The sequence below is a fragment of the Papaver somniferum genome, chromosome 6 (genome assembly GCF_003573695.1).
Source record: "Papaver somniferum cultivar HN1 chromosome 6, ASM357369v1, whole genome shotgun sequence".
NCBI lineage: Eukaryota > Viridiplantae > Streptophyta > Magnoliopsida > Ranunculales > Papaveraceae > Papaver > Papaver somniferum.
The window spans coordinates 96126096-96150441 of NC_039363.1; the positions used below are offsets into that span (position 1 = coordinate 96126096).

General features: G+C 35.5%; 3 protein-coding genes across 3 annotated transcripts; all 3 read left to right on the forward strand.

Moving 5' to 3' along the window:
* Window positions 1–3692: 3692 nt before the first annotated feature.
* On the forward strand, window positions 3693–5524 carry LOC113285925 (transcription factor RAX3-like). Its single transcript, XM_026534662.1, has 3 exons — window positions 3693–3991; window positions 4190–4319; window positions 4413–5524. Exons 1-3 carry the CDS (start codon window positions 3856–3858, stop codon window positions 5440–5442), a joined length of 1296 nt encoding a protein of 431 aa, XP_026390447.1. The 5' UTR covers window positions 3693–3855; the 3' UTR covers window positions 5443–5524.
* Window positions 5525–9944: 4420 nt separating this feature from the next.
* On the forward strand, window positions 9945–10757 carry LOC113291150. The gene is made up of 2 exons (XM_026540717.1): window positions 9945–10122; window positions 10210–10757. Exons 1-2 carry the CDS (start codon window positions 9945–9947, stop codon window positions 10755–10757), a joined length of 726 nt encoding a protein of 241 aa, XP_026396502.1.
* A 1489-nt stretch (window positions 10758–12246) lies between these two features.
* LOC113291151 lies at window positions 12247–12990 on the forward strand. Its single transcript, XM_026540718.1, has one exon. The coding sequence runs from the start codon at window positions 12247–12249 to the stop codon at window positions 12988–12990; it is 744 nt and encodes a 247-aa protein (XP_026396503.1).
* Window positions 12991–24346: the final 11356 nt, after the last annotated feature.

Here is a 24346-nt window from a genome sequence, read left to right on the forward strand (position 1 = left end):
TAATTTAGGATAATAATTTTCTTTTTAAATAGATTGAGTGAGTAGAAAAAAGAAGAAGAAGAAGAGGAGGAGAAAGTAGAAAAAAAAACCTTTTTTTCTTTGAGATTTTTGTGATTGTTGATAGATGTGTGATCCAAATTCAAGTGAGGAAGGTGAATCTTCATCACGTAAACCTAAGAAAGTACATATCAATTACGATGGAGATCCGGAGATGGCTTATTTGTTGGATTATGAAAATGATTTTATCCAAACTCAATCGCAAACTCAACTTTTTTTCTCAAGCTCAAGATGATGACTTTTTGGAGCCAAATCCCGAAGATGAGTACATGGATGAGGAACTCAATGCTAATAATACATAAGTATGGCTGTGGACGTTGTTTAATGTCCGTTTTGTAGCTTGAATTCACCAAAAGTTTTGATTTTTGTATGTAATTCGGTGCAACAGAGTTAGGTTCGGCAGATAATTTGTATGCCGAACCTTGATAAATAAGAACAGTTCGGTTTGTACGATTGAATTCTTTATAAGCCGAACTGTCATAGAATTATTTTCGCACCAAATAAATTCTATGGTTCGGCTTAAAGAGGATGTGCTAATGATCCGAACTTCAAAGATCGGCTTTCAAGTAGTATTGTGAATGAGCCGAACCTAACTCCAAAAGATAGTGAAGTCTACTAATGGAGAACATCAACGTCCAAATTAAACTCATTCAAATCAATGAGATATTATCGTCATCTTCAAGAGAATGAAAAGACGAAACAACACAAAAAGAATGAGGCCGTCCCGACATCGGACGAAGAAGTTATGGCCAAAATAAAATTTAAAAACTTAAGTGTACAGAGATAAGTTCGGCTGATAACTCATCATCACGATCTAGCCGAACCTGGATCCTACAAGTCAAGATTTTCGAAGTGTTTACAGAGATAAGTTCGGCTTAAAAGTAATCTAATCGAGTCAGCCGAACCTGACAACCACCTGGGGTAAATTTCATTTGTCAGGTTCGGCCGGGAAAGGTTGGCAAGGTATTAGCCGAACCTGACACTATTATGGGGCATGTTTGGACGTAAAATTGACTTTTATCTCAAAGAGAAACAGTTTCGGAAGGATTCTAAAGCCTAACTTTGAGAGCTCTATATAAGAAATCCTTAAGAAGAGATCTTTCAATCTTTATCATCTCTTTACACCACATTTTATCATTCATATTATCTTCCACATCATAAAAAATACATCCAAAGGTATAAAACGACATGCATCAATTTTGAGAAGAAAAATCAAGTTAGAGTTTCGCGATCACCACCATATTCATCATCCCCTCATCCCCCTCCACCACCGTCTTCATCATCACCTCATACTACACCCTTATTTTCATCATTACCATCCTCTTGTTCTAGAAGCAAACATCCACCCGTGTCATTTCGCCTTTTCCCTGCATGCAAGTTTTTGGTGCTACCACCTCGAGGTTTGGGAGTTTTTGAATTAGAAGGAGTCACTTCCATTGTTCTGCTTTTAAGCTTCTCTTTGAATTTTCCCGGATGGGTGCTAAAACAAATGATACGCCTTAATTAATTTTTCAAAATAAATAAATATGACTCTACTAAACAATGTGATAAGTCACATATAAATGGACAAGTTTATATGAAGCTATTAGTCATACACAGAGTAAAGTTCGGCATATTCGATATTTATCAAAATGAGCTGAACAGTGTAAGATAGATTATTCAAGTTCGGCTAATTATCATAAAAAATATTTATAAGCCGAACATGTAGGTTCGGCTGATTCGATATTCAAAACACAACATGTTTTTCAGCAGAACTGTTCTTCTTCTGTAGAAAAAAAAATAAGTTCGGCTGATGAATGTCAGCCGAACACTACTCTGTAACTACCAAAATCGCAAGGAATCATCGATTACATGTCATGAAATCAATGAAATACGAAAAAAAAAAACAAGCAATGGGTTTGTGGGAAATACCTTTCAATGTGCAATTTTATGGAATCGGGGTCTATTTATCGCTCTCCAACACCAATTAATTCATTATCCTCTTCATCTCCATCTTTTCCAAAAACCCTAGATTGAGATGCTACAGAAGCAACACCATGATTCAGCGTCTTACCTCTAGCAGATCGCTTATAACGAGGTGCCATATATGGGTTTAATCGAGAGCTTAATCGAAAAATCATGTTGTGTTTTGAAGGGTTTTGGTTTTTAAAAGTTTAATTTATTAAGTAACGGTTAATTAGTGGGTAACGGTTAATTAGTGGGAGGGTAGTTAATTAGTGGATGGTTAATTAGTGGGAGAATTTTAGGATTAGAAATTAATTTAGTGGAAGGGTAATAATGTAATTTAAAGTATAGGGTATTATTGTAACTTAAGCACCATTAGAACATCTCTTATCATCCAGCATTGGATGGCATAATAAATCTGTATGCCCCAAAATTTTCATGTATGCCCCAAATGAGGGTTCTTCATTTTCTTTTCTTTTGAACTCGCTTTTTCACCCTTTGAATTGACAAAGTGAACCGAATTGAAAAGCAATTTGTCAAATGATCTAAACAAGCTTTCATAGCTCAGTTTGTTGGAGCACCCACTTAGTAAGCTTACCTCTCTTCTCCTCCTTCAAATATCCAAGTTTCTGGGCAGGTTCAGTTTTTTTGGGATATTATGGTCAATCGTCGTTAATTTTTGTATAACTCGTAATCTCATATACAGAGGATCAAAGAGAAGATAATATTCACCTGCTCCTTTGGAACATTCGCACATAAAAGCATGTCATTAGCTAGCTCTTTGAATTTTTTTCTTTTTTACAGCTCTTTGTAATGGTCCTGCTGCTGACACCTATTATCAGGTATTTAACTTGGTAATGGCAAATTTAGCGGCATAACAACGAATTCAACAAGCCTACAAATTATGAAGTGTGTTGAAATGGCTCCACTGCTAAAAGCGTAAGTTCACTTTATTTGTACACAATACCAAACACAACGGCACGGTCTTGGATGAGACTTTGGACATCAATGCATCGCAAGTCGCATCCCACTATAAGCTACAAAGGCCCATTCAGTGCTATCATGAGTGCACAATCAATATGCACCAGTAACTTCTAATTAAACAGTCAGATTTTATTTTATTTTGATCACTAAAAAAATTAGTGTTGACGAGTTTCGAACTCAGATCACTAGTATCATTATTCAGTGACTTTGCCATTATACTACAATGACATCGTATATTCGTATCTAGTCGACGACTATAGGAGTCGGATTTACTATTATAGACTATAGAGACGGACATAATGGATACAAATTTAACATGCTAAAAATGCATGCTCACTGTGACTTGTGCGCGTGCTAGCACGGCTCGTTGTTGAATACAGATAAGGTTGAGAAGGAGAAAAATCAATGAACATAACTTTAGATTATTTAAGAAAACAATGAGGAGACAGAGATTCTAGAGTAGGAAAGACCAAGAAGAAAAACACTAAGATTTCTGTTCTGTCACTTCTAATAATTCCCTTCTTCTCGTTTTTAAATACATTTTGGCAGAAGAAAGATGAAGAAAACTTCAAAAAGGTCATCTTTAATTAATGAGCCCCATCCAGTTAAATGCCATCACTGTTCCAGGAAACCATGTCCCTCAATTTCCACCTTTTTGCCTTTTTATATTTTGACTCTCTCTTATTTCTCTCAAATAGACACACCACCGTTACCAAAAAAGATCTAGAAAAAGAGAAGTTATATAGCAGCCTATATACAACGGAGGAGGGATCATCAACATCAGTTAGATAACCTTTCATATCACAATCTCTAACTGCAGCTAGGAGGAGCTCCTCTACTTCATACCCTACCTACACATTAACAGCAGCCATGGGAAGAGCTCCTTGTTGTGACAAAGCTAATGTTAAGAGAGGTCCTTGGTCCCCTGAAGAAGATTCAAAACTCAAATCCTATATTGATGAAAATGGTACGGGAGGCAACTGGATCGCCTTGCCTCAAAAGATTGGTATGTACATATACATATAAACCCCCATTCTTCCTGCTACACAATCATATGGATGAACTTTATATTGTTCATATCGATCTTCATGCTTATGTACTCGTACATCTTCAAGTTTCAAGGGATGAAATACTTTTTTTTTTAAGATGATGATAATAACACTTTTTTTGCATGTTTGTCTGTTTGTTTGTTTATCTGTTTTAGGGCTAAAGAGATGTGGTAAGAGTTGCCGTCTTCGCTGGTTGAATTATCTTCGTCCGAACATCAAACACGGGGGATTCTCAGAAGAAGAAGATAATATCATTTGCAATCTTTATATAAGTATTGGAAGCAGGTATGTATATGTTTACATACATATTTTATGAACTTCCGATTTACATACAACTAGTACTAATTAATTAATATGCTGGGGCTTGTATATATGTAGGTGGTCTATAATAGCAGCACAACTACCGGGAAGAACTGACAATGATATTAAGAACTACTGGAATACTAGGTTAAAGAAGAAGCTATTAGGTAAACAGAGAAAGGAACATCAATCGCGTAGAGTTAATGCTCATCTTAAACAAGAAATGATGAAGAAAGCTGGGAACGATGTTCATTTCATGATGAATACCACCGCTGATAACAACAATAAGACGAACGGAACGACTCATCAAAATCATCCTCAGAATCTCTACTTTCCGCAGCCAGCGCCGACTGCGGCACCCCAATTAGACTCTGCTCTCAACGATCACACTTCAATTAGAAAATTGCTAATCAAACTTGGGGGGAGATTTTCAGACATTCAAGATCATCATCTTCAACAGGGACTTGATAATAACAAGCTTAAGAATATTAGTTTTTATACTCCTACTCAAGATATTCCCTCTACACAACAAGTTTATGGTGGTCATGATCCACATAATCCATCCATGGACTGGTTTTCTTCATCCATGAATTATTCCACTATCAATACTAATAACAATTCTTCGTGTGCTGATGAATTATTGCTGAACAATAGTTATGATATTGTGGATGATGATGGGATGAACATGCATGATATGCTAGTAAGTGATGATGGATTAAACAGCTGTTTTCCAATTGATCATGAACATCTTGGTGATGATGACCACTCGATGCCGGCGTTATGTAGAAACACTAAGATGGAATCATCATCAGTTATTGATCATTATGATCAAGCAGGTTCTTCATCAACTGAGTTACTTTATGGATCATCATCAATGGCTATGGAAAATGAAAGCAGTAGTAGTACTCCTGGAACACATATTGATATCACTAAACCATCATCATCAGGAGGAAATGGTAATAGCTGGGTACATGTTGATCGTCATATGAGACCTTTTATGTACCCTAACACTATCCCTACAGTCAATACTACTACCGGCTTTGGAAGTTCACAACAACAACCACCACCACAACAACAAAGGGTTTTACAGGAATATGGGCTAAATTGACGAAATAATTAAGCAATATTGGTAATTTGGGATTATATGAATCCATGATATATTAGTTAGATATTTGTGCTGTTTGTATATGCATGAGAGTTTGTTATAATGTGTTGCATTGGTGAAGGTGATGCATGATCGGTTTGGATTTTCAAGGAAACCCTAATTATTAATTAATAAACTCACCAAGTGATTTGTTTGTTTTCTTAGTTACTCTCTATTTCTTCATCATAATCAGGTGGACTGTGAAATTTTGCACAAATTATATGGCTAATCTTCTATAAACCTCTCACATTGGCTATAAGCTTTGAACATGAAGGCCACATGATATGCAAATATTCTAGACAATTTTATTTTTTTTTGATGGGTCAAGTAGAAATTTCATTGAAAAAAGGCACTTAAGAGGGGTACCTTAACCCAATGATTACAACCGAACAAAAAAGGGGAGCCGAAAGGGGATTCGGCTACCCAAGAAAAAACCACAAAAAATTACGGAGGCCGGTATAAAGAATCTCATTGAGAAATCACCATATTCGCCGTAAACCCTAACATTCTTATGTTCGATTCGGCCCAAAAGAACGCTTGTAATTTGATATCTCTAATGAGACTTGCTACATTTTTCTTTTTGTTATCGAAGATTCTTGCATTTCTCTCTTTCCATATACACCACAATATAACAACCGGGATGTTATTCCATATTCGACTAACATTCCGTGAAATATTCTAAACAAATTAACAGTGGAAAATCTTGTGAAATTCTGTGGTACATAGCAGCTTCTCAGGGCTTGGATTAAATTGATCTGAATTTACTAGTCAATGACATTGGTAATTCAGATTAACGCTGTCTCAAAAAGAAAGTCCAAAAGAAAAATATAGGGTTTTACTTGGCATTTGTGTAGCACAGATCTATAACGTGTACAGATTGAGCATGAACCACGTAATTTTTTTCCCAAGAACTGTTACTTCAATTATGATCTGTTATAAATTGGAATGCTCTTGTTGAAGCGTCAATGTAACTTTGTTTTCTTATCTGTACGCTGTGGTAGGTGTGATGGTTTGAACTTTGCATCATCTTAATGCTACTACTACCTATATAAAGAAAAAAAGAAACACAGCAGCTATTTATCTCCTGTACTTGGTGATTATGTGCATAGTTGTGTTGATTGATGGGAGAATATCATAATAATCATACTGATTTGATTTTGATTTTGAAATGAGACTTTTCAACTATTTCATAGTACTAGGGGTGAAAGAAAGAAGGGTGTGACATAGGACACATGGGTCTATCCCAGTACAGTCAAAAATATTCCTTGAAACACTCCCCATTTTTGAATTGGTAAAATAAGGAAAATTTTGTTTCTACATTTTGGAGTCACCTTATAGGGCTCTAGCAATTTTGGCATCTCAGGTTTAGTTTATCAAAAAAGGGTAGGAAGTTACAGAGTAGTATACAAGAAGTTTGAATGTTTCTGTGCTACATTTTTGAGGGTCATATCAGTACTAGCTAACTGATGCTACTAGAGATATTGTACGAATGTATCTTTTATGTGGGTACAACTACAACTCAATCTTTTTCCGAGGCACAAACAGGAGAATTTGTCAGAAGCGGAAGAACCGCTGAAACTTGGCAAAGTGCTAAACTAGTATTCTTTGAGCTGGTTACTGGCATTTATCCCAACCAGTTAACAACCATTTCGAGGATGCAGGACTTCGGATGGGTGCCACACCACCAACCACATCAACACCAAGTAAATGGCGCGCAAGTCCCCGTTATTGATCATTGATATTTATTAGCTACTTGAAGGATATTTAATCATATTGCATTATCATCACAAGTAGACATAGTTGTTAAAACTTTGGTTATGTACACTCAAATCATCAAATTTATAAGCTAAATTCATCGATCACTTTAATAAGTGCTGACTTTTTATCACTTTGGTGGGATTTGTTTTGTAGTTAATCGTGATTTGTTAGATGGAATATATATTTGGTTATCCGCTCGTTGACAAATACATTTTTAATTGTCAAACTCAATTATTTGATATACTATTACTATCATCCATTACCAAAATTTAAAACCAACTCCTAATTTAATCAAGGCCCTTAACAGTTTGATAACTAAGATTATGGTTTCCAGAAAGAATAGAAGAAGAAGCCTCGGTAAATCGAGACGATAAAAGATCTTCTTCCTCTGGTTAGGTATCTCGGTTTTGGTTCTACCAACAATAAACATTGTTTTTTCATTACAAAAATTACTGACGTTTTAAAAAATTTAATGAAACAATTGACTTTACCGGCCTACTTAGGTGAATAATGTCGAGTTCTAGCTGGTTAGAGAGTTTCTAACAAATTTCCAAATACGCGCAAAATCTATGATGCAGAGGAATGTCCTTCGAGATCCCCAGCGTCATCAAAATAGCTCTGCACTAATCTACATACGCATGCATACGTGATTCTTGTTTTTCTTCTTGACTTTTTTCATACATAATTCTTCTTCACTAAGTAAAAATTAGCCAGCCACCTCTAAAATGACATCATTCATGAGGGATGGTGTATTGATGGAAAAGCTTAAACAGAAAAATTAGCATATATCTAATATCTGTAAAGTGATGAAGAACATTGAGAAGAGCATGGACAGAAAACTCCATGAAGAAAACAACCAAAAATACATTCAAATAAAGATAGTTTTATATGGGGGCAATGGGCGCATACACTCTGTCAACTGATCAACAATGACGACACTAGCAGAAGAAAACTTAAATCAGTAATTGAGGGAGGCGCCTTGATTATCAACACACGACAACAGCTTAACGATGAAGGTCTTAAGATTACTTTTAAATTTTATAATGCAATAACCAGATTTAACTTATCCAAAAGTATGAGTTGATTAATATATATAAAGTCCTGATAATGACAGTCACTGCAAAAAAAATCTTAAAATCATGGTTTGTTTTCTTTGTGAAGGGCCTCTTTTGATTTTTTGTTGGAATTTGTGTTCTCAAGGTTTATATGGAGAAACAACAACCAATAAACCAAAGATAATGTGTCTAAAAATATATAAATGTATATGTCTTTTCTAAAGTAATATGGTTTGTTAATAGACACTATTCTGCTGCCAAGAAGAAGATGTCAATCTATTAAGTAAAAGTACGTTCATTTGGCTATTCAAATTCAAAGAATTAAGGGATATAATTGAACATGCGATCAAAATGTATTCCCCAAAAAATGTATGTTCTTAAGCCCTTTACGCTATCTAATTTTGTTTGGGAATCAAGTGGGAAAACGGATTATATTTTGCCGCCGGTTCTTAAATAAATCCATGAGTTGTCAGATTTTCTTGCTTTCATAAGATGATCTTGGCGCCGATCGAAAGACCACATTTTATCTGTCAAGATTCCAATTTAATAAGATTTCAGGAATTAATACAACATCCAAATTCGTAGTGCAACAAAAGTTAACTCGTATTTAAGCAGCTTAAAGAGATTACATCATTCCAGTAGTGGTTAATCCTTACCGCCACGAAAAGTAGTTATTTTTCCAACAGGTGGAAGTCGGCAAATTATCGGTCTAAAAAAGAAAAGAAAAAAAGAATCGGCAAAATATGGCGAAGTTCGATTAATTATGGTAAGTCGCAGCCCACTGAGCCACTGACCTAAGATATTCCCGCTGCGGAGTGGTAAAGTTGTGCATGGTGTCCAAGAAATGAGAAAACAACATTGCCCCTTAGCGTTCCTATCTTTGTAAAATACCCATAAACAGCTAAAAAGAGTCTTGGTGAAATTTAATCAGTACTTTCTTTTCATATGATCATTATTTTTTGGCGCGTGAGATGTCAATACCTCTAGGGTAATTAAATTAACCATTATGTTTGGTTCAAGGAATTTAAGGCTAGGTAATCCATTTTCCGGAAAACGAGAGAATAATATCCCAGAATCAACAAAATATTTTTAGAAGGGATATGACTAGTTTAGTTTCAAATTACAATAAAAGATTTCAAATTCATGATGCTAGGAAAGATAATGAGGAAGATGATGGAAATTATGATAGAGGTGATGTAGTAGCTGAGGAGAGCGAAGCAAGAAGCTTGGAGGACATTCGAAATGCAAGGGAAGAAGTTCTTCTAAATGGATTTTAGAATTTTGTGTTGGAATGTTAGAGGTTTGAATGACTTGGCTAAGGTCAACTCTCTGAAAAACTTGATAGCGGCTCAAAGATGTGATGTTTGCTTGATACAAGAAACTAAAATTGTTCATTTAACTGATTGGTTGGTGAGACAGTGATGGCATGATGATAATTTTGGATGGGAATATATTGCTTCTGCTGGGAATGTTGGCAACAGTGGAGGTCTCTTATCTATCTGGAATAGTAGCAAATTTGAGAAGCTGGATGTCAGAATTGGATTGAATAATATTTCAGTGAAGCTTAATACAAGATTAAATGTTTTTCAATGGGTGATTACTAATGTGTACAGTCCTTGTGAGTTTGAAGCAAGAACAAATTTCTAGCTAGACATGGAGGAGGTCAAAAGATGGTGGAATGGACCATTATGTATTGCTGGGGATATGAATGCAGTGAGAACTAATAAAGAAAGAAATAGAAAAGATGGAGATGGAGATGGAGATAGCAGAAATTACGCCTTCTTAAACAATTTCGTTTTGAATGAGGAGTTGATTGTTCAACCTTTGATAGGTAGCTCTTTCACTTGGTAAAATAATCATGTAGACCCTTTGTTATGTAGACTGGATAGATATTTGTTTAGTCTGGAATTTGATGCAGCTTTCCCTAATGCTCTTAAGATTGCTCTGATTAGAACAATATCTGATCATAATCCTATTTTGGTTATTACTGAGCCTAGTATCAGTTCTAAGCCTTATTTCAAGCTTGAGAAGAGTTGGGTGGAGCATAAAGATTTTGTGAAGAATGTTAAAATTTGGTGGAGACCAATATCCTTTCAAGGTAGTAGCAGTTATGTTTTCTTTAAAAAGCTTCAAAATCTTAAGCATATGACTAAGACTTGGAGAATTCAAGAGTTTGGGTCTGTTAGAAGAGAAAATATTATTGTAACTGAAAGAATTCATGATTTGAATATTATGGAGGAGTCTGATGCATTAAGTTTAAATCATTTAGACGAAAGATTGCAGTGTAAATTGAAGCTCAAATATATTGAGGCTTTGGAAGCTAGAAAGTGGCAGTTGAGAGCAAAACAAAATGGTTTTAGATGGGGTGATTCAAATACAAGATATTTCCATGGTGTTGCTAATTCTAGGAAGAAAAGAAATACTATTGCTAAATTCCAAATAGGAGGAGTTGATTGTTTTGATTAAAACATTAACAAACAACAAACATAAATTTCTATACTAATCTTTTTTCTCAACATAGTTTTGTGGATTCAGATATGGAGGGACTTTTTTTTTCCAAAAGTTTCTACTATGAAGAGTGAATGGATTGAAAGAGATTTCTCTGAGGAAGAAGTGTGGAATGTGGTGAAGAAGATGGGAAGTAACAAATCTCCAGGTCCTGATGGCTTCACAGCACGAGTTCTACAAGAGTTGTTGGGGCATCATTAGGGAAGATTTTATGAATCTTATGAGGGACTTTCACAGGTATGGGTCTCTAGAGTGGAGAATAAATTGTTCTTTTATTACTCTTGTTCCTAAGAAGGAGGATTCTTGTACTCCTAAGGACTTTAGACCTCTAAGTCTCATAGGCAGTGTTTACAAGATTCTTTCCAAGGTTCTTGCGGAAAGACTAAAGAAGGTGTTTCCAGAATTGATTTCTGATTTTCAAGGTGCTTTTGTTCATGAAAAACAAATTCTTGATGGAGTTTTGATTGTGAATGAGTGTGTTGATAGCAGGGTGAAGAGTAAAAAGCCTGGAATTCTTTGCAAGATTGACATGGAGAAGGCTTTTGATAATGTCAATTGGGACTCCTTTTTCACTATTTTGAAGATGCATAATTTTGGTAGCAAATGGATTTCTTGGATCTCTTGGTGTGTTTCTAATATTCATTTGTCTGTGTTAGTCAATGGAGGATCTACTGAAAAATTCAAGCCTAGTGAGGCTGTAAAAAAAGGTGATTCCTTGTCTCCTTATTCATTTCTTCTTGTGGTGGAGATTCTTTCTAAGCTCATTAATGATGTTGTTTCTAGAGGGACAACTTTCTGGCTTTTCTGTTACTGAGAATGGTACAAGTATATCTCATCTGCAATTTGCATATGACACTTTAATCTTCATTAATGTTATTGTTGAGGAGGTAAGGAGGCTTCTTATCATTTTAAAAGTTTTTGAAACTTTAACTGGTTTAAAACTGAATTTGGATAAAATCACGATGGTAAGTGTTGGAGCTGATGAAGTTATTGGGATACTTGCTCAAGAGTTAGGGTGTAGAACTGAAAAATTGCCTATTACTTATCTGTGCTTGCCAATAGGTGCTAATTGGAGAAGTGTTTCAGTCTGGGAGAAAGTTTTGTTGAGAATGGAGAAAAGATTAGCTAAGTGGAAGAAGAAGACTCTCAACAACGATGGTAGGTTGGTTCTTATTAGAAGCTGTCTTGCTAGTTTGCCAATTTACTTTTTATCTTTATTTCATCTACCTGCTAATGTGGAGAAGAGAATGATAAAAATAATGCGAAACTTCTTATGGGGAGCTGAAGAAGGGAGGGGAAAACTTATTTGGGTGTCTTGGACAAGAGTCTGTCTTCCAAAAGAAAATGGAGGTTTGGGAGTGAAAATTCTGAGAAAAACAAACAAAGCTCTGGTAGCAAGTGGATATGGAGGTATTCGAAAAGTAAAGGTGCTCTATGGAGGAGATTAATGAACCAAAAATTTAAAGTGGACGAAGACTTATTGATTCCTACAGTTGATGACAAGCCTCAAGGAAGCAGTTTGTGGAATAATGTAGCTAGGACATTGAAAGACATCCATAGCTTCTCCAACTTTACGATCAAGAATGGTAGAGGTGTTCGCTTTTGGGCTGACAAATGGCTGGATAGGGGTTGTCTTAAGGATATTTTTCTGGTGATCTTTAAAGATGTTAAAGATAAGAACATATCGGTGGAATACATGATTGATGGAAATAATTGGAGATGGAATTTCAAGAAAAATATCAACGCTAATGAGCAGTTAGAATGGGATTTATTAAGGAGGGATTTGGGTCAAGTTCCTGAGCTTTCAAATGAGGAAGATGAGATGAATATTCTAAATGATTTTAGTACTAAGAATTGCTATGATTCTTTGGTTGGAGAGTTAGAACATTGCGACTTTCAGCAGTTTTTATGGAGGAATAATATTCCTCATAAAGTGAGTTTTCTACTCTGGGCTGGTTTCCAGAATGCTATTTCAACAGGAGTTATGTTGAATCATAGAGTAGTTCAAGTTGACAGTGAGTTATGTATTTTTTGCGATGCTGAAAGGGAGACAGGTGAACACATGCTAATGCATTGTTCTTATTCTTTCGATGTTTGGGACTATTTTATCAAGGCGTTCAAAATATCATGGCCTTTACCTAGAACATTGCAGGAACTTTTTGAAGCTTGTTTTGTTAACGTTCTTCATTGAAGAGGAAGGAATATTTGAGTACTATTGCCTTATTCAATTTGCTGGTTATTGTGGATGGAAAGAAACAATCGTCATTTTGGTTCTGCTAGACAGAAGAGTGCGTCAGAATTGATTGATTCCGTGAAACATAATCTAGTGATCTGGTCTTGCGACACAGACACTTTCAAGTTCATAGACTCGATCTTAATTTGGAGTCAATGGGATACTCTTATGTGTATGTAATCCCCTTGTAATTGTGCTAGGATATCTTGTCTCTGTTTTCTTCTTAATATAATCTTTTCATTCAAAAAAAAAAAATCCATTTTCCGGGGAATGAGCCAAATTCCCTGAACCAAATTAATAAGACAACTAATTATGTGATAGATTCAATTATCCAAAATAACATATTTTTATTGCACTAGGCACTATTTGGAATTGGATTCCGAGGTGAAAAGAAAGGGATTGAATTAGTTCACCCCAAACGTTAATTTTCGAAATTGAATTCAATTCTCTGGAATTCAATTCCAAAAATATTGGATTGCATATAATTAAATATTTAGAATTTTGATTCTTGCAACCAAACGAGATGTAAATGTAATTTCATACATGAAGTTAATTATGAACCACAATAAACCACTATTCTGAAAGATTTAAAATATGGAAACAGACTAGGACAGACCATCACAAGCTCCAAGAACACCTCACTATAATTGTAATTCTTCTGATCACTAGACTAAAAAGAAAAGGTTCTAGACACTAGAAGAATTCTAGTGACTAATAAAATGCAAAATGTGTGGGTCGGAGGATTAAAATGCAACCATTTATTCTTCCATTAAGACTATATATCCTAGAGAGGTATGCTTTTATTTCATCAAATCCTTCAAAAATTCATGATTTATATACAAGAATAACTATTGTTGAATTTCTTAGCGTGGTATGTTTTGTTTTTTGTTATCTCCACCTTGCCATATCTATAAATGCTCAGGTACAACTTTGTTCTAGGTTAAAACACTATCTTTTATGGTATCGAGATCTTTGGTTTTTCCTTAAGAAGTCACTTCCAGCTGTCATAGTCTTCAATGGCCTCTGTAACTTCTGATGGAGAAATTCCTCTTAATCATACCCATCAAACACAATCTACTACTACTAACAAATACAATTTTCCTTCCTCAAAACCTTTTTCCAACATATCAAACTATGTTTCTACAAAACTAGATGATTCAAACTATTTGATATGTCATACCATTACCTCCTTATGTTATACTTCTAAATGGAAAAGAATAACCAAATCCTGGCTATGTTCTATGGAGAAAGTGGGACACAGATTCGTTCTCAGTTGCTTGATCGCAACCTTTTCTCCTTCAGTTTCAAAGATGTTTTGGGTCAGACTACTTTCTTACAGGTTTAGAACTACCTTGCTAAAAACTTTTCTACCAATTTTATTTCTCGTAAATCTATGCTTCAAATCAACTATTTAATATGAAGAAATCGTCTGACTTAGTAGTGAGTGTTTACAGAAGATTATAGAAATTTATGATGCTTTGTCTACTATTGGTTAACGAGTGATTGATTGTAATTTGGTTGTGCATGTTCTGAATGGTTTAGGCCGTGATTTTGACAACTTTGTCGTCTATGTACAAAATCGTGATGTAGATGTTTCGTTTAATGAGTTAAAATCCCGTCTCATTCAACATGAACAATAGTTGAAGAATCAGTTTGTTGAAACCACTAAAGCTCTTGAAAGTGTCACGTCTTCCGCATTTTTCACTAAAAATACTTTTGTCCACAGATAATTCTGGCCCATCTGCTCCTTATGTAAAACCAGATTATACCAATCGTGTCTGTCAAATTTGCAAAAAGTCTGGCCATTGTGCTTATAGATGTCCACACCAGTACACTAAACCACATAGACCTAAACGACGAGCAAATGGTTCAATTAAAGCCTCATGATATCATCTTACAGGAGAAAGAAATAAAGGAAAAACTCGTCTCAAAAGAGCTCTGCAAATCGGGAGAAAAATCGATTCAACTCACCCTTCGTCAAAACTCAAAATCTACTCCTCTGCAACCCTAATACCCAATCCAACTATTATGATTTCTCAAATTCCTCTCAGCTAAAACTCATATCCACCGACCCTTTCACGATGTAGTCGATTAACTTTGAGGTGGTATGATTAAATGTTGGTGTTTCCCCTAAACCTAATTTTGATGCTGCTGTTTTAACCCAAACTTCTTCGTGTTGTGGTCTCTTCAATGGAGCTATACTCCGATTGATTACCAGATGATATATTCTGATAAATTGATTTAACATATTTGATGGATTTTATTCACGGATTTGATTTTCTCTCAAAAGTAACCCTAGCTACACCCCTCGAGGATCAATTTCATCACGAGCTTTCACTTTTCTCTTCCATGGTGAGACAGCGGGTCCTCAATGCGACTGGTCTTCTCCACAAGTTCCAAGGAGCACTGTTCATCCCCCTGGTGTATTGCTGTCTTCTCAGAGTCATTTTTTTATCCCCTTTTCAGCTGAGGATTTTGAAGTGGCAATAGGAGATTAAAATAGGTAATTCTAAGCCTTATTTATTGCTGTAACCAATATCAACTCATCAAATACAGCCCCATGTTTTCTGCAAAACCTAATTATCACAGAACCAAAATTTCGTTATCTTTCTAATTTCACAGAACCAAAATTTCATTATCTTTTTTCATTTAAAAAACAAGTTTCTCTCTGTTCAATTCTCTCTGGATTCTCCCTAGTTCCTTGCTTGTTTTGTCCCTTCTCTGGTTTTTGTTCTTATAACCTTATGTTGTTATCTTTATGTGTAGTTGTATGTTTAGAGATGTTTCTTATAATAGTTTTCTTAATGATCATGCTAGGAATGCTTCTTTTCCTAATAGACATTGGCAAGACCAATTAGTTGGTTGCTTTTTAACAAAAATGAACAAAAATTCATTTCACTTAAGAAATGCTTTAAAATATAGATGGTAGCTGCTTGGTAAGATTTCTGTTAGCAAGCTTGGTAGGGGTTTTTATCTTATTAAGTTTGAATCCAGTCTTGAAATGTTTAATGTTCTTAAGCAAGGAACCAGGGTGATTTATGGAGATACCTTCTTATTTCAACCTTGTAGTTTTTCTGTACTGCCTCAAAACTTTGAAATCACCTCTGAGATTTTTAAGATATCCCTTCATAAACTATACCCTGAACAGACCAGAATCATTAATATCATGAAAAACACTCAGGTATTCGGAGAACTAATAGCTTACGATGATCCCATTCACCACTTCAATGGTTACAACTCCATGAAAATAAGACTCAAAATGGATATTACTCAATCACTTCATTTTGTTACTTATGCACCTAATGATAGATTGACTTTGTCTATCAATAGCTCCCCAAATTATTTTGCAGCTTCTGTCACGGGCTTGGACATGAACACCATGATTGAATTGATGTACTTTTGCTCAACAACCAACATATGTTGCCTCAATCTCCTTCACCAGCTTCTCCTCGGCCAGATCTTCATGCTCTTGTACCTTTTGCTGAACCAGAATATGATGATGATTACTATGAAGAAATGATTCACAATGTGGATTTTGAAGATCCTGATCCTAAGTGGAGTGACTGGGGTTCAAACCCTTTTGGCTTCCCTGCATCCTCTAGTCAAAAAAAATATGCTATCTCATTCTTTGATGGAGAAGAGTACCAGCAAGAAGGTTTTCACTCTGATTCATCCTTGGACTCTGCAAGAACCATCTCTGAGGATTGGCTAGTTGAAGCAAACAACATACTTGAAGATCCAGTCAAAGAAATCATGCCTCTGCCACTATCTCAACCAGCTGAGCTGCAACAAACTTTCAGTCCTTCCATTTTCCTGGTATCAGACATTGAAGAATCGGAGTTATTTCCAAACACTGACCTTCGAAGCCCAGCCATAAAGCGACTTAACCCTGAGAAACAATCCTACCTCCATAGTGTTGGCATTGGTTCTTCATCAGGCCCAGAATCTTCAAGGATAGTCATTTCTGAAGAACACGATCAATGGACTAACATCTTTCAGTCGGCCAAAAGGTTCAAGTTGGACTCTATGGATCAAACAATAAATATACCATCTATCATTTCAATCATCTACACCTTTAACATTTCCTCCGTTGAAGAAAAATCTACACGGCATACCACTTTTGCTTCACCTGCAGCCACTTTATAATGACAACACCAACAACATCATAATCAGACTCACCCAAAGAAAAAAAGACACATTTAAGGGCCGGTGGATTTCACAAATTTTTGGTTCACTCTGTTAATATTTCACCTTTGTATGTATAATTATGCTTGCTAGTTTCCCAGGTAGATTCTTGGTTGAGCTGGTGGCTATAAGTTTTTGGGTTCCACCTTTCTTGCTTGCTCACTTAGATTTTGTTACTTGTTTATATTTCCTGTGTGTATGCATCTAATAATTATGTTCAATAGTAGTGTATCAACTTCTAAATTGTTTTCCTTCTAGTTAAGTTTTTTAGTTTTATGCTCTGAGTCTACTGATTTTTCTAGATGATAATTGCTCTCATTTTTTACCTCTAAAATGCTTGATGTTCTGATTCTGAGCTGATAGTTAACTCATTCTCTTATAATTAGAATTTTCCTTCTTTAACTTAGTCTTTCTAAGTACCTACCTTTATTTCTAAATTCTACAGTTTATTTTATTGTCTGTTCGATTATTAACCTCTGCTTATTTTAAGATTTGGTGTTTAGTTAAATAGATAGCGAAATCTTAACCTTAAGTTACACATTACCTTTATTGTTTTCTCCTTTGTGACCTTTTAGTCATCTAATTCTTGTTCTATTATCTGATTTTATCTCATTAAGCTTCTTTACTGTCTTACAGCTCTTTCCCATTAGCCTGTCTTTGTTTGTTGTTTTGATCTATAATACTAACTTGCCTAAACTCCTCATTTTCTAGTTCCACTAGGACCATTTTCTTTGTTTTTCCATTTTGCAAGCCTTTTCCTCCTTGCAACCCCACTTACACTTTTTCTCTCCTTCCCTCCTAGCCTTCCCACTCTTCCCACCTTCAGTGAAGCCCAATTAAAACTAGTAACCATAAACTCACAATGACTATTCTAGCTTGGAATTGTCAAGGCATTAACCTCCCATCATATATTCAACATTTAAAAGGACTGGTTTCCTTACACAAACCTAGTATACTGTTTCTCTCCGAAACTTTAACTAACGAGAAACACATGAGAAGATTATCTAAAACCCTGCAATTCAATAATTATTTCACTGTACCAAAATTAGGAAGACGAGGCGGATTGTGCTTAATGTGGGAAGAAAACCTAAATATCCAAATAATACTTCACTTTCAAAACTACATTCATACAAAAGTCACGCCACTACCTTCAAACCATCCATGGTACTGCACGGGTGTCTATGGCGCACCACATCCCGATACAAGGAAAGCCCTATGGCAAGAATTTCCAACAATATTTAACAACATCAATCCATCCACAACTTGGATTTTACTAGGAGAATTCATTGACATCCTAGACCAATCGGAAAAAAAAAGGAGGAAGACAAGTAAGATATGCTCAATCTCAACCTCTACTCAATCTGATGGACCAGATGGGTTTTATTGATTTGGGATTCCTAGGAGACCCCTACACCTGGACATGCAACAAAATGGGGCAAGACAACATTCTAGAAAGATTAGATAGAGCTCTAGCAACCCAACATTGGAGAACGGAAAATCCACATGCAGCGGTTACTCATCTTCCAAGAATAGCGTCTGATCACGCACCAATTCTATTACAAGAGAAAGCAGTGGATTGGCAAGGAACAAAAACTTAAAAATTTGAACACCTATGGCTCTCTCATCCTCAACTTAGGCAAGTAGTTGAATCATCTTGGGAACAACAACAAGATAATGAACCTACTCTCGGTCTCCAACTCAAACTCATAAAAACCGGACAAACACTCCTGGAATGGAACAAAGTAACTTTTGGCCACCTACCAACTATGATCAAGAAATCGACAGACAACATAAAGCATGCTCAACGTCAATGTGCAACCCAATCGGGTTCCGATCTGGAATACTGGCTACAACAAGAGAAACAACTAAGAATGGACCACTTAGAACTTCTACAATGTCATGCGACATACTGGCAACAAAGATCTACAATTCAATGGCTATAATCAGGAGATCTCAACACCACTTTCTTTCACACTAAAGATACCATTCACAGAGCCTGTAACAATATACAATAACTACAAGACCCACAAAACAACTGGATTAACAAAAAAGAAGACGTTCTTCAACTCATTCTGGAACATTATACTCAACAATATACGGCGCCGCTAACAGTGATAAATGAAGATATCTTTACAAACATCAGACCAAGATTAACTCCCAGACAGTCAGAAATACTTACGAATGAAGTAACTACATCAGAAATCAAACAAACCCTCTTTTCCATAAATTTTGAAAGCGCTCCAGGTCCAGATGGTTATAAAAGTAAGTTCTTCAAAGTCTTCTGGGAAACAACTCACCCTAACCGATAGCAATGATTAGAAGTTTTTTTAACAACTTAAATATGCATCTTCTCATGAATCACACGAACATAACACTAATACCTAAAGTCGACCATCCTTCAAAACCATCACAATACAGACCCATAGGGCTATATAACGTCACATATAAAATCGTTTCAAAAAATTTAGTCAACCGAATTAGACCCCTTCTTAACGAGCCCTTTCCAAAGTGCTTTTGTTCCACAAAGATAAATACATGTTAATATAGCAATCGCCGGGGAACTTTTCCATCATATCAGAACCTCAAACCTCACCAAAGACCCAAAAATAGCTCTCAAGCTAGACGTCCAGAAGGCATATGATAGCTTAGATTGGGGATTCATCAAAACATCATTTACAAAATTAGGATTTCCACCAACCTTTATAGAATATATTATGCTATGCGTATCAATAGTTACATACTCGATCAACATAAATGGTACACCCCATGGCTACATCAGCCCAAGTAGAGGTATCAGACAAGGAGACCCACTATCTTCCTACATTTTTATCATATGTGCTGAAATAACAAATCTAGGAAACCTCCAAAACCAAAAATTAGTTCAAGGAATTAACATATCAAAAAAAGCACCACCAATTATTCATTTTATGTATGTGGATGTTTTACTAATCACTTACAAAGCCTCAGAACAGAGTAACCAACACCTTAAAACCCTTCTCCACTCCTATAGCACTTCTGCAGGACAAGCAATCAGTACTACAAAATCAGTAATCATCCACCACCCAAACCTAGACCCAACCAAGATAATCAATCTCCAACAATTTTTCAATATGCCGGCTACATCAAAACCACCAACATATCTAGGAGTCCAGTTTAAACATGGAAGGACTTCCATTCAAACCTTCGCTCCCCTCCTACAGAGATTAGCCCGAAAAGCCAAAGGATGGATGACAAAACGCCTGACTCCAGCTGGAAGACTCACTCTAATAAAAACCTCCATAATTCCAACCTCAAATCACATCATGCAAACACAAAACCTACCTACCAATATTCACAAACAAATAGATCGTATCATAACAGAAATTTTTTCTGGGGACACGACTCAACAATTAAAAAACTACACCCTATAGGATGGGATAAAGTAACAAACACATTATCAGAAGGAGGACTAGGAATAAGGAAAAGCATTGATCATAATAAAGAACTCCTCATGAAAAGAATCTGGAACCTACGTGAACAACCTAACTCTATTTTCGGAAGTCTTTTCAGTGCAAAATATCTTGATCAACAACCAATTCTACAAGGCATTGATTTTATACCCTCCTCCTCCAGTCCTCAATGGAGAAAACTGGAAGCATTAGTTCCTACCATGCAACAACTAATTTTTCATTGTATTGGAAATGGATTATCAACTCCAATAGAAGCCAATTGGATCCCACACTCAACTAATCTAGACCCAACACAATGTTACCCAATCTGAATGGTGGAAGATATCATTGACCCAATATCTCATTCCTGGGATCATGAAAAATTAAACACACTTCCCAATCCTATAATCCAAAAAATCATAAACATCCACCTTCCCCAAAATAGTCCCCAAGGTAAAATTATCTTGCCACACTCAAAAACTGGAAACTACACTACCTCTTCAGGATACAAATATCTAACCCAAGGTCAACCAATTCACACCCCTCTACCACCAACCAAATTTCTATAGACCTTACCGTGTCCACCAAAAATTCTTCTTTTCTCGTGGAAAGCCATCAATGGAGTATTACCAACCTTCTCTCTCTTACATCACATCCATTTGACCAACTCAGACATATGCCCTAGATGCAACACAGATCCAGAATCGGAAAGCCACCTTCTAATTCATTGTCCAACGACAACTAACTCTTGGAAAACCTTATTCAATCAAATTACAAATTCACCAAACTCCAATACCCCCCAAACTTTCATCTTAACACCCCAAACAACCATCTCCCAAATCCTCCAACAACCTGCTTCAGCATCTATAATCTCATCTTTCTGTTTCTTATTTTGGACCATATGGCTGGCTAGGAATGATCTAATATACCAACAAAAGCGAACAACCTCGGAAGAAATCTTAGCTTGGGCACAAAAACTGCAACAAGAATACTACAAGGCTGTACACTCTTCACCACCAATCATTCCAGGAGATGAACCGATATTTAACCATCGAATAAGAGGCAAAAGGATATCAACCATGTTGGTAAAATGGTCCATTCCAAACATAAACTGGATCAAGATTAACACCGATGGAGCATCCAGAGGACTTCCAGGATTGGCAGGGGCAAGATTCATCTGCAGAGATTCAGACGCACGAACCTTATTGGCTCTTTCTCATCCATTAGGAATTACAACTGCTTTAACAGCGGGAACTTGGGCTATGCTTTTAGCTTCAAGAACGGCAATATAAAGACAATGGCCAAGAGTTCTCTTTGAAACCTACTCAGAAAACCTAGTGCGCTTCATCACTTCCTCTGCACCTCCACCTTGGCACATAACAGAAATGATCGAGGAAATAAAAACTAGATTTCAACAGATCCAGCGGGCAGCTATTCAGCACAACTACAGAGAATGGAATCAAGCAGCCGACGGATTGGCCAATCATGCGGCGGATGGAAGTCAAACAAGAAGCTTGTCAACCAAAATCTGGGACAAGGAAATCCCATTTTTTATTAGCCAAATTTTATTTCATGATTTTGTGGGTACCACATACCCACGACAAGTTGTAAACTAGTTTCTTTTAGTAAAATGCATGCTTCAAAAAAAAAAAAAAATCAAGTCTCTTCAACCTGTACAAGATTGATGTTGATTATTGATTATTGATTATTGAAACCTGAAATTGTCAATAATTTCTAGGGTATGGGTTTTCTACTTTTAGACCTCTAATTGAGAATTACAGTATAACTTCTATAAAATAATAAGCTTGGGACCAAGAAAATTTATTATTTTAAAGAGATATTATATTATCGATAATATAATAAATTATTATTTTATGGTTAAATAATATATTCTTATTATAAAGAATAATCCTAGCTTGGAGGTTGAATAATAATTGTAGATTGTAAATACAATACCTACTAATTTTGTAAGGATATTATATTATTAACTCATTACAATAAGAATACAACCAGTCCAAGTATCAATTGCACTTTAACACTTATTTTTGCTATACAACAACGTGATTCCGGATCTATTGAGTGCAATACGAACTATTAGGGATGAAATACAACTTTATTTTTATTTTAAAAGAAAAAAAAACCAATATTGAATCATATGTGGAAAAAATTTAACATGCATTAAATTTATTTTTTATTGTTATAGTAGCATTATTATTTTATATATATTTTTTGGGACGTATTAATGCTTAAGGGGAACTTTAGAAATGTATTATTTTATGATTTTATCGAATTTATGATTTTATCACTAACGGCCTGAGTTGGGATCAGGAAATTTTATTATTTTAAAGAAAATATTATATTATCGAGTATTACTTTAAAGAAGTTATATTGTAATGAATTTCTAAGATTGATGTTGATTATTGATTATTGTCATTGAGATTGTTAACAATTTATATGGTTTGGGTTTTCTGCTTTTAGTAGAATTGTGCGTACATGAGCAGCTTGTAATGTACTGTTATTAATGAATTGTTAGTAAGTATCTCATTGTTTTTGTCTATCTGCAATTCTTTACAAACATTACAGAACAACTACTATTGAAATTTTGTGTGTGGTACTGGTCATTTCTCCACTCCCTCACCTTTTTGTTTACTAGATAGTGTTGTATAATTTACTAACAAGTTACTGATGATGCTTACTTACAGGTTGCAATGTCTACTCCTTGTCAAGGGACTAAACGAGGAAGAGCTACTATGGATAAATATTTCAAACCTGTAAAAGCAACAACAAATAATGTTCCGTTTTCGTCTCCATTAAGTACTAGAAATCATGAGATTCCAGTTGTAAATTGTGAACCTGAAGAAGTTGAGGGTATTCAAATTCGTGTTGACCGTGGAATGATATTTTTCAACAATGTCAAATGTTAAATCAACTTTTCGCAACAAAATGGAAGCAGATTTTCTGATTGCATGATGATATACATTGAGAGTATCCTTGCACAAAAAATCAGTATTAAAAAATAATTGATTTGTTTATTTTTCGAAATGAACCAAAAGTATGAACAAAGGAATATATGATGATCTAAATTTTGGTTGATGGGTTTTGTTGTATATTTGTATCAACCTAACTATTACATATATAATGTATATAATGAAAAGTTTTTTGTATTGACGGTGTTCTCTTTAGCTCGTTAGTAATGAAGGTTTCCAAAAAAGAATCTGTTCACATTATACTTTTGTCTGAAATCCTGGTTCCGCCACTGGACTACATAGAGACTTTTATTCATGTAGTCAAGTTAACTACTTTAAGAACCATCATCATTGTTGCTTTTTCTAAAGGATGAAAGATCTAACAATTGGATGTTTCTGATTCTTTTCTTCATGGTGATCTCACTAAAACGGTTTACATGCAAAAACCACCGGGGTATGCTGATCCTTAAAATCCTACTCATGTGTGCAAATTGAATAAGTCACTCTACGGTCTAAAACAAGTACCTAGAGCCTGGTTCACTAAGTTCAGAAATTTTCTACTTCAGCAAGGCCTCACAATGTCAGACTCGGATGATTCATTATTTTTCTATTTCTCTTGTGATTTTGTATTGCTTCCTCTCGTGTATGTTGATGATTTTCTGTTGGTTGGTAGTTCACAAGACCTTTTATGATCCTACATCAATAAGTTGAGTACTGCTTTTTCTATGAAAGATC